Source organism: Setaria italica, chromosome VI, assembly GCF_000263155.2.
Source record: "Setaria italica strain Yugu1 chromosome VI, Setaria_italica_v2.0, whole genome shotgun sequence".
NCBI classification, from domain to species: domain Eukaryota; kingdom Viridiplantae; phylum Streptophyta; class Magnoliopsida; order Poales; family Poaceae; genus Setaria; species Setaria italica.
Window position 1 is genome coordinate 3,491,352 of NC_028455.1, and position 10,961 is coordinate 3,502,312.

A 10,961-nucleotide genomic window follows, 5' to 3' on the forward strand; every position below is an offset into this window, starting at 1 on the left:
TCATATAGTATTTAAGCCTGATTCTTAAATTACCTAGACTAAATTAAAGGATTCTTTTCCACCCCTACTTGAATCAACGTAGATAATCCAAGCATCCTAGTTGGATCGTGCTTAATTATCTAGGTGCAGCTGGGCACGTTTTGCGTGCAACCTGTTTTCCTTTGTTGAGCTCTAGTTCCTCTAAATCAGGTTTTTCTTTAAATTTCGGCAACTTTTTTGTACCACGTACATCAGTGAATTTGTTCATTGTTTGCAACTAAAATAAAATTCAGCATGCTCAAAAAAAAAAACGAAGAAAAACTCGAAGAAAACGCCGGAGCAGAACAGGTTCAAGCGTCCCCTTCTTCCCCCCTCCCCCTCCTCGGCTCCTACCCTCAAGCTCACTCAACTCAACAAACCTCCAAACGCAATCCTCCCAAACCCTAGCGATGGAGTAGCCGATACGCCTCGCCCGGCCGCCCTCGCTCCACCCGGTCCTGCCGCCGCTGCTCCGCCTACCTCCCGACCGCGACCGCGCCGACGAGGTGAGCGGTAAGCCCCTTGCTGTTGCCCCCATTCCCGCCACCCTTCCCCTTCCTTGGCGCACTCTTCCTCTCCGCGCGCGGGTCGCACTCTCGATGCCTCTACATTTGGAATCAACTGGGTCCGCAGGCATTTGGGTTTTGCTGTGACCCTCACGCAGCCCACTAAACACTCCATCACTTAATTGGGCCCATTAAACTCCTTCCGTAGCCACTAACACGCCGTTGATTACTGTTGCAATTCATCCCCCAAACTAAAAAAAATTAGGGGGCGTTTGATTCGCTTTTCTTATTTTTAGCACGTGTCACATCGAATGTTTAGATACTAATTAGAAGTATTAAATGTAGACTATTTACAAAACCCATTATACAGATGGAGGCTAAACGGCGAGACAAATCTATTAAGCTTAATTAATCCATCATTAGCAAATATTTACTGTAGTAACACATTGTTAAATCATGGACTAATTAGGCTTAATAGATTCGTCTCACCGTTTAGCCTCCACTTATGTAATGGGTTTTGTAAATAGTCCACGTTTAATACTCCTAATTAGTATCTAAACATTCGATGTGATGGGTGCTAAAAATAAGTAAGAGTAACAAACCGGCCTACATTGCGTGGTGGGATATGATTGTTTTGTGTCTGTTCCTTTTGTCGGGGGCCGAAACCAGCCATTCCGAATTTTGGTAGTGCCAAACAGGGTCTGCCTGCCTTTTGGACTAATCCTGACTTTAGTCATAGCCCAAAATGTGATGACCAAACTTGGTTAAGGCAATTCTCGCTCCTTTCCCTATGGCAATTCATACCAACATTGCCAAGCTTTTTCTTTTCTTTGTCTAATAAAACTTGCGGCAACGTGCTTGCCATTGTTTCGGGAAAAAAAAACATTGCCAAGCTACATTTTTGGCTACGGTTTGATTTGGAACCAAAGTGTTTCTGATGTGCCCATGATTTGGTCATCCCAAAAAAAGATGGTGATGAAGTTTTGTACTCATCTGGTTGGTTGCTGAAATTTTGGCAAGCACATACATCTATGTTCATAGTTCATTCTCCATATAGAATTAGGTGAGCCAAAATTTTTGCCAAGGACTTGGTTGACCACACTTGGCCAACTTTACAAGAAATTGTACAGGGGATGTGTCCAAGAGTAGTCATGAGATTGCTAAAATCTTGGCAACCATTAGCAGGAATCCAAATAGGGGCCAAGTTCTTGGGGCTAGCCAGATTTGGGGCCAAGTTCTTGGGGCTAGCCAGATTTGGATAAGGTTTGTTCGAGCACAAACATGGGAACCATTTATGTGTAAATACCTGCTTAACTCCTCTCTCTTATTCTCAGGGCATTGCACTTCTTAATCCCCATGCTTAACCCAAATACGCTTTATAAAAAGAAACAAAAGGTTTACTTTTGGTTCTACTTTCGATTAAAATCTAAATATGCTTTATATAAAGAAACAGGGGGTGTACATTTTGTTCTACTTTTAAGCATCTCAAGTCATATATCTGTATGCAGTTTTCTTTTCCCTTTTTCTTTGTTTTGGCTCACTAAAGTATGGTTAATAGGATTGATTTTACCAGTCAAGCTTAGTGCTAACAGATAAGTCATAGATCTCAGCAGGTTTATATATATATATGTAGGCCGTAAACTTCTATTTGTTCGCTCAGTAGTATTCAATCATGGATACAGTGAATATCATATATTTGTTTAACCTACCCCAACTTGCTTGGGCCTAAAAGGCTTTGTTTACTTGTTATATGTAGAAAATATTATCTAGACATGGTGCCTTGCATTTAGAATTGCTCATTATTTTTTCTTGCCCAATCTCATTATATCTCAATTCTAACATTAGCAGAACAAAAACTAGCAGTCAAGTGGTTTTTGTTAAGGGGGGGGGGGGGGGGGGGGGGCTTTTTTATTGGCATTGTTTTGTATGTCTCACTGAACTGCATAAATTTCCAATATTACTTTAGTTTGCACTGTATTTTGTCATTTCTTCTTACTATTCAATAAATGTGCATTTAACATGTTTTCAATTACTAAGAGTTATTTTCTATTTAAGTAAAATTTAGGAGCTAATTCACTAAAAAGTTCTTCTGGCGGTTTTGTTTGAGAAAGTGCAGGTGCAAATGCAGGGGTAAAAATTCTTCTTTGTGCCAGGGGCTTGAGCTGTGCGCCTCTGCGAAGAAAGTGTGTATCCACTTTCTGGTAATTTCTGTTTGATGAATGACTCAGAGCATGCTCAACTGCAGTTGGTAGCATTATATGTGAGTGCTTCTTGTGCAGTTTTCCGCCCCCAGAGAATATGGTTGAGTGCAACAAGGAAGAGGCCTTCAGGGCCAGGGAAATCGCTATAAAAAAGATGGAAAGTAATGATTTTGTTGGTGCCCGGAAGATTGTACTTGAAGCTCAAAGGCTATTCCCAGAGCTTGAGAGTATATCCCATCTGTTAACTGTCTGCAATGTTCACTGTGCAGCAGAGGTAAGAGTGAACGGAGAGATGGATTGATATGGAATTTTCCGAGTGGAGGAAGCAGCCAATGAAGCCATCATAAGAAAGCAATACCTCAATCTTACCAGTTCACTTCATACTGATAAGAAAAGGTTTCCTGGTGCTGAAGCTGCTTTCAAGCTGGTTTCTGAAGCTTATTCTATCCTGCACGAATCAATGAAGAGATATAGGTATGACATCAAAACGAACAGAAATGCATTTTGGACCAAGTGCCCATCCTGTAAGACACAATATCAGTACTACTTCCGGATCCTGAATAAGAAGGTCTACTGCCAGCAATGTGGAAGGAGATTTTTTGCATCTGCTTTAAAGGAACAGGCCATGCCCACTTCGTTAGGTGCACAGATTCCTGTGAAAGCATTTCGAACTCGAAAATGTCAAAGGCATGACACTTGCAGTCAACAAGGCCACCACGTGAAGCCTCCTGCAGGCCAAGTTCGGATGTGGAAGTTCAATTTTCAACACTGAATCAAGATAAGTCTTCAGTTCCAACTGAAAATGATAATATGCATGCAAGGCTGATGCCAGATCCTCCTAATCCAAACATGGTTGGTACACACAATTCTGGTATAGAAGATGCATTTACAGTGGCAGATGCTCCACATGTTCCTAGTTCTGCAAAACATTCTTCTGCAGGTGGAAAAACAGATGGACAGCCAAGTATTGGTCAGTCAGCGATGTTACATGAGGGAGTTGGTTTTCCAATGGAAAAAAAATAATACAGGAGAACGATCTATGCCATACCCTGCTGATCCAAAGATTGTTGACCCAGAGAACATGGGTTTGGTGGAGGATGCTGAAGTGCTGAGTGCTGCAGTGGAGACAAGTAAGAGAAAACAAGATGCTGATGAAAACACTATCCTGAACTCAGATAGCAACAAGTGGCAAGGGAAGAATGATTCGCCGTCAGCTCATGTTGACACCAGCTGCAAGCAAATATCAGAAGATAATGCCACCAGGGCCGACAGACAACTAACTCCTCCAACTCATGCGTCCAGCGAAGCAACCATCAAAGAGAAGTTAAGAACCACAGGTACATGTGACCAGGACACAGATACCTCTCCTGAACTGGATACAACCTTGCAGGAAAACACCCATGGTGCCAATCAACTCGGCAGCAGCCAACTCTCCCCCTGTATTTATAAATATCCTACCCTGAATTCCACAGATTTGAAGAAGACCGCTCGCCTGAGATGTTTAAACGTGGGCAGATATGGGCTTTGTATGATGATGATGATGCTGATACATTCCCCAAGCTCTACGGCTGTATAACAAAAGTTGAGCCAGATCCTTTTGCGGTGCGTCTGATCTGGCTCAAGGCCTTCCCTCAGAAGGAGCAGGAGAAACGGTGGATGGGGCAGGGGATAACCATCAGCTGTGGCACATTCAGAGTTATGAATCAGGGAGCTCGGTACGACACGACTTGCTGTTTCTCTCATCTAGTAGAAGACACTGGAACCACTACACTGTTCGAGGTTGAGATTCTTCCACAAGTAGGCAGGTTTGGGCTGTGTACATGAACTGGGAGCCTGACTGGTCTCCTTCCAGCATAAATGCTTGTGAGTTTTCTCTAGTCGATGTCGTCGGGCCCAGTGAAGCTGGCACAAAGGTTTCGTTGCTGACAAAGGTTAACCGTTATGTTGCAGTGTTCAAACCTGATGATGGAAGGGGGGTCTTGGAGATCCCTACTGGTGAAAACACGAGGCTCTCGCACCGCATACCTTGCTTCCGTCTGACCGGAGGAGGCGGCGGCGAGCACCGTGTCCTGTACGAGTTGGATCCTCCTTCCGTCCCTTGCGGTTTCCTGTGCAGCGACCTGCGAGGACACCCCGTGACTTGCAAGTGTCTCTAGTGGACTGATCTTGAGGTAGTGGTAGCATTGATCAAACCTTTTGGATTTTTATGTGCCTTTGATTCGCTATACCTGGTATATATCGAAGCCTTTTGGTATGCATCAAGTCCATGCCAGCATGTGGATGGTAACGCAGAGGCTTCCTTCCTTGTCCATTGTCAATTTGCAGAGCTTTTAGGCCTGCATTATGTTTCTAACCTGAAGAGTTGATTTTAGCAAGTCTCGTCTAGTACCTAATAGCTGGTCAGGTCACCAGTGCTTGTGGAAGAGTTTTATTACTGTTTACAATTGAGTAATAGCCGTTCCACCGTACTACATTGAGCCTGCAGGAACTTGCGTAGTTCAAAATTACCCTCCAAAAGCTTTTATTCTGGTCAAACTTTAAAGATGAAAATACTGCTGTTGGACGTCTTTATGCCGGAGTTCCGATATTATTTCGATTAATGGAGGTCACCTTATCTTTTGCTGGAAAAGATACCCTGATTTTTAAGAAATTTTCAAAGCTGAGCACAACCTTCTCGTTTTTGGAACACTGGGTCCTGTACTAACCTACCATCTTTAGGTGACTGACAGATAGGATGTGTGTATGTGAAATCCAGGCCCGTGCCAAAGTTTTTGAGCCCCTGGTGCAGAAAAATAAACTGAGGCCCTATATATTTAAAGAAAATACAAATAATTGAAAATGTATTTGGATTTTTATTATATAACTTGAAGCATTTTCCTTTATATAACAATAAATCTATCAAGAGTGCTCTTGTGAGTCTGAGTGAACAATTCAAGCCTTCTTTGCTTCTTGCATTTTCTTAATGATCGGAATCATACTTTTTAACTCTAGAACAAAAGCTAAACCAATTAAGAAAGATGATGAAGTTCATGGTAACCAACAAAAAAGGGTAAAAATTTTGTTTGTGACCAAATCTTAATGCGAAATGTGGTGATTTGGGGTTAATACTTATAGAATCAAAGCCAAAAGCATCTACGGATCCATCTGCGCACTGTAACACGCCGTAATGGAGAAATAAGAAATTAGACTGGAGATTGAGAGTGGAAGCATGTTCCAAAGGGCAGGGCCGATCCTTCATACTTGGCGATACACGGACACGAGACACGGGGCTCGCCATTTGGAGGCGATCGCGAGCATCCTGCTCCTGCATGGCTGTGCGCCTGTGTCGAGGCGCGTCTCGAGCTCTCGACGTGCGGCGTCTTGTATTGATTGGTTCGTCACACTCGTGCGAGGCATGCCGCAAGAGATAGGAATCCCAGCCGTCCGATCTGGAGATCGGAATCCGAGCTTGCTTTCGAGCGAAGCAAACCCAAGCCCAAGTCTCCTGACTCCCGCCCGAGTCCTCCTGAGCCCTGACTTCGCCCAAGTTTGCTTAATCCCTGCAAAAACAGCCAGACAGCGAACGGCACGAGAAATCCGCCGTCCACGTGTCCTCCACGGACGGCCCGGATCCCTCGCGCAGTGGAGCAGGTGCCCCCCGTCGCGTGCTACGCGCACGCACCGACCTGGCCGACGTCGCACACGGCTCCGCCTCCACCTCCACCTCATCGCCTCGTCTCCCTCAAATTCCCTCCTCTTCTCCCTCTCGGCGTCGCCACTCAGATCGAATCCCCCGCCGCTCGCTCATCCGATCAGGCAGCCCACCGACCGCGCCGGGCCGGGGGAGTCATGTCGATGCTGGACGCCTTCTTCAAGGGCGGCGGCGGCGGCTTCCGCGGCGCCAAGTGGTAATAAATACGCGCGGGTTTTCTGGGGCTGGGGATCTCGGGGGCGGGGGATTGGGGGAGTTTCGGTTCTTCGATTCGCGTGGTTTCCTGTTCTGATCGGGTTTCTCCTGGTGCTTCGTGTCGGCGGTGGGCGGGGATGCAGCAAGACGCTGCTGAAGCTGACGATCCCGCGGATCAAGCTGCTGCGGAACCGGCGGGAGCTGCAGCTGCGCCAGATGCGGAGGGACATCGCCAAGCTCCTCGAGGCGGGGCAGGAGGCCACCGCGCGGATCAGGGTACGGTGCTGTCGTGCGTGCGGATTCAGTAGTGCTCCGGGTGGAGTCACTGCTGGGTTTGGTTTCGTTACTGGATTTGGGGGGGAGTTGTTCAGCCTGGCTAATTGGATGCTGCTGCTGCAGGTGGAGCACATCATCCGGGAGGAGAACATGATGGCCGCACAGGAGATCCTCGAGCTCTTCTGCGAGCTCGTCGCCGTCCGCCTGCCCGTCATCGAGGCCAAAAAGTTCGTTCCTCTCTCAGTTTTCCATTTCACAACTCGTAACTGCAGATGCGATCACTTGTCGATCTAAGGATCTTGGGCATTGCAATATAAACTAGTTGTAGCTTGGTTGCCCCTTGACATGGCAAAGTGTGCTGGAGCAACAGTGTTCTCGTGGTGGTTTCTAGAGACTCGTTGACTATTTCTTTTGTTGGCCAAGAACTTTCGAGGTGCTTTTTTGTTGTGTTCTGGACTTCTGGTTGATGCGGGATGGCCGCTTTAGAACTGGCTTCATTGTAATCTCCCGTTAGGGGTCATTCGGTTGCTAATTTTGTGGTTCAACGTGGTGCGCCACTAGTGCCACCATTTTTGAACTTTAAGATGGTAGATTTCTTTAGTATTTGTATAGTGTGTTTGTTTTCCATTTGTAGCCCCTGCATTCTTATATTCCTTCATTGTTTTTTAGGCATTGAGTCTTTCATAGCCTGAATTCTGAGGATGTCACTAAATTTCTTTTTGTGTGTATGTCTGTTGGGAGGGGGTATCATTTCCATCTCTCATATATAAAAGGGCTAGATTAGATGTTAATAGTGATAAACTGTTTTTATGGTACTAAAAACGGCGCCACTAGTGCCCGGATGTCCAATGGGAAATATTCCATCGGACGCTCCGATGAAGCATAAAAAATTACCTAGTGCAACATCAGCGGTCACTGTTTGAAACATGAAAATATTGTGTAAAAATAACTACGTCGTTTGATTCTGGGATGGAAAATTCCCGCCGCAACATGAACACTATGTTTCATGCAACATTCACCGTGAAACATGCAGAAACAATAGTTGCAACATCGATGATTAACTATTGCAACATATGTCGGAGCGTCTGACTTTTTTAAGATTCCGGACGTCTGTTCTGTAGCATTACCGTACTAAAAAAATGTATTGCAATAGTTCTGTAGATTTGCAGATGACTGTGACTGATCTTTGTTTCTTTGTTGTTTCTATCTGCTTCAGGGAGTGTCCTATTGATCTCAAAGAAGCAATATCCAGTATCTGTTTTGCTGCTCCAAGGTGTGCAGATCTTCCTGAACTGATGCAAGTTCAAATGATGTTTGCTACTAAATATGGGAAGGAGTTTGTTGCTGCAGCTTCAGAGCTGATGCCAGATTGTGGGGTCAATCGGCAGGTCATATGATGCTTTTAACTGGAAGTAATTTGATCATGCTATCTGATAGTTTGAATGTTCATAACGTATCCAGAACAAATACTTTTGCAGATAATTGAGCTTCTTTCTATCCGTCCTCCTCCTGTTGATGCAAAGTTGAAACTGCTGAAGGAGATCGCTGAGGAGCATGAAGTTGATTGGGATCCATCAGAGACGGAAACAGAATTTCTCAAACCTCATGAAGACCTATTGGTAAATATATATTTCTTTACAATTAACCATGGTTGGTTGTGGTTCAGTAATTTGAATCTCACTTTGTACATTGTTTCCCTTCTTAGAATGGACCAACCTACTTCAATGGTTCCACGTTACCTCTTCCTAAGGAGAAACATGAGGAAACACTAGCTGCAAGTGCTGCAGAGCAGCCTGATGAAGATTATGAGTCAGATACTGGTCTCGATTCACTGGATTTGCCTGAAGTCCCGAAAGCTGCTATTCGTCCACCTACTGATGCCCCATCAACCCCAGATATTGGTCCACATGATCAAAGCTCTCAATCAACTCCTCATGAATTCTCAAATCCCAATTTGCCTTCAGTCCCAAAAGCTGCAGTTTGTCCACCTCCTGACGTACCATCAACCCATGATATTGGTCCACATGCTCAAACCTCCCAGTCAATTCCTCATGAATTCTCAAATCCTACCGACTTGGAGGAGAATCCAACAGCTGATGGTATTTTTAAGATTCAAATGAAAAGTTTGGAACATCTTATTTCTGGACCATCTGCTCAGTCAAGCATGCCAGATTTGCCAAATGAAAAGAAGCAATTTATTCCTTTTGCCTCACCACCGCCAGTTGTTGCTACTTCTTCGATGGAGAAAAACGAGTCAATCCCCTCACCTTCTCCATCTCCAGTGAATCCAGTAGAACCAGAAATCTTCACAAAGAAAATTGATGAAGTGCCTCCTACTGATTATATGTTCTCAAAACAACCAGAACAGGTGCACACAATCTCACCTACTGGGAGTGGGGCAGAAATAGACTTGGATGATGTATTATCTGCTGCTCAGGCAGCAGCAGAATCAGCAGAGCGAGCTGCATCAGCGGCCCGTGCTGCTGCAAACCTCGCGCAGCTGCGCATTGCAGATCTAAAGAAGAATACTAGGTCCTACAGTGATGGTGTCCCACAGGAAAGCCATCATCAGACCGAGCCAACACAGAAACCAGTATTTGATCACCAGGACTCCTTTACCAACAATACACAGGACTATGTGCCTTCCCATGTACCACAGAGGTCACCATCTTTGGAAGATGACCCATATTTCTCCTACCCCAACCTGTTCTCTCCACCAAAACCATGAGGATGGAAACTACTGGTTTGCAAGTAATTTGTTCAGCATAGTTTGAAGTCTCTGTGATGTTACTTCAGCTGTTCGGACATCCTGTATTTGGCTGTCGCCCGGAAAATTCTGTGTATGCTGAGTTGATACGAAAAGGACTGGAGGAGACTACTGCGTTGTTACTAGGTTACAATACCTGTCTTGTTGAGTCTCTGTAAATTGTACATGTGTGCTGTTTGTATCAGGTTTCTGAAACATTTATGCAGTTCCACAGGTAATAACAGAAACCGAATCTTAGAAAATAATATTCCTTGCCATTCTGTTGTGGTACTCCGGCTGTAGATAATTGTTCCACACGACATCCAAGTTCTTTTGTTATGTGCTGCACTGCTGCTGTGATATCCAAGTTGTTATGCTTCTTTCTTGGAGCGTGCCGAAACAGGGGATGCTAGGATATTAGTTCTTCTGTCATTTGTCTCACCGTTTGCAATAATTGTTCAATCACTATTTTTTTTATAAAGCTGTAGTTCATATATAATAGTATAATTGGGATTGATTTTTGGGCATGATGCTAGGAGAATTGGTCGATGTGTTCTTCAGTGAATGGAGATCGTTACATTGCTCGATCAGGTAATGACGCAGATGGCAGGGTGTGGATGCATCTTGCTGTTCCTGACGATGGAATGGGATCGCTGACGTGCCACTAGGGGGCTCCTATATGGCTTCCATTAACCACTTAACTACTCGGCTTAGGCCCATGAGAGCCCACCAACACCATCTTCTTCCTCCCCGACCCTTTCTTCCTCCTCCCGCTACCTCCCACCTCCGCCGCCTCCTCCTCCGCCCCGCCCGCCCACCCTTCCCCTCAAAATCTGTATCGTCACCCACCGCCGCCGACTGCCTATCCGTAGCCCCACCAGGCACCAGACCATCCGCCTTTTCGACCTACTTCTCCAAGAGGGGCAGATCAAACTCTCACCTTATCATACGATCCCATCGGCCGAGCAGCTAAAAAAGATGAAGTATTGCAAATGGCACAATGCCATGTCCCACGACACAAACGAGTGCAAAATCTTCCATCAGCAGATACAATCAACCATCAAGGAAGGCAGGCTCAAGTTCAAGGTCCCAACAAAGCCAGCAAAGCCAAATGAAGATTGATCAGCATCCTTTACCCACTAACATGGTTGATTTGGGAAGAAACGTGCTTCAAACCAAGGTGCTGACGTCGGAATCGGCTAAAAGAGTGGCGCCGTGGACCATAGAATCAAGCTACGGTCGAAGACGACAAGGGAAGAGACGGGTTGACGATGAGGATGACGGATCGGAAAGACCGTGTAGACCTATTACCTCCCAATTCCTGGCTC

At 45.3% G+C, this 10,961-nt stretch overlaps 1 protein-coding gene and 1 long non-coding RNA gene across 2 annotated transcripts; both read left to right on the forward strand.

Annotated features, from left to right (window-relative positions):
- Positions 1 to 329: 329 nt before the first annotated feature.
- On the forward strand, positions 330 to 5,118 carry LOC111257570. The gene is made up of 3 exons (XR_002678069.1): positions 330 to 531; positions 2,641 to 4,588; positions 4,676 to 5,118. It is a non-coding gene; the product is annotated as an uncharacterized LOC111257570 (long non-coding RNA).
- Positions 5,119 to 6,413: 1,295 nt separating this feature from the next.
- LOC101771389 lies at positions 6,414 to 9,972 on the forward strand. Its single transcript, XM_004972671.4, has 6 exons — positions 6,414 to 6,612; positions 6,755 to 6,887; positions 7,011 to 7,114; positions 8,104 to 8,275; positions 8,366 to 8,506; positions 8,593 to 9,972. Exons 1-6 carry the CDS (start codon positions 6,554 to 6,556, stop codon positions 9,613 to 9,615), a joined length of 1,632 nt encoding a protein of 543 aa, XP_004972728.1. The 5' UTR covers positions 6,414 to 6,553; the 3' UTR covers positions 9,616 to 9,972.
- The last annotated feature ends 989 nt before the right edge of the window (positions 9,973 to 10,961 follow it).

Coding starts and splice junctions, on each gene's coding strand:
- LOC101771389 (XM_004972671.4), top strand. CDS start 6,554: ATGTCGATGCTGGACGCCTTCTTCAAGGGCGGCGGCGGCGGCTTCCGC. Junction 7,115..8,103: donor CCCGTCATCGAGGCCAAAAA/GTTCGTTCCTCT, acceptor TATCTGCTTCAG/GGAGTGTCCTATTGATCTCA. Junction 8,507..8,592: donor AACCTCATGAAGACCTATTG/GTAAATATATAT, acceptor TTCCCTTCTTAG/AATGGACCAACCTACTTCAA.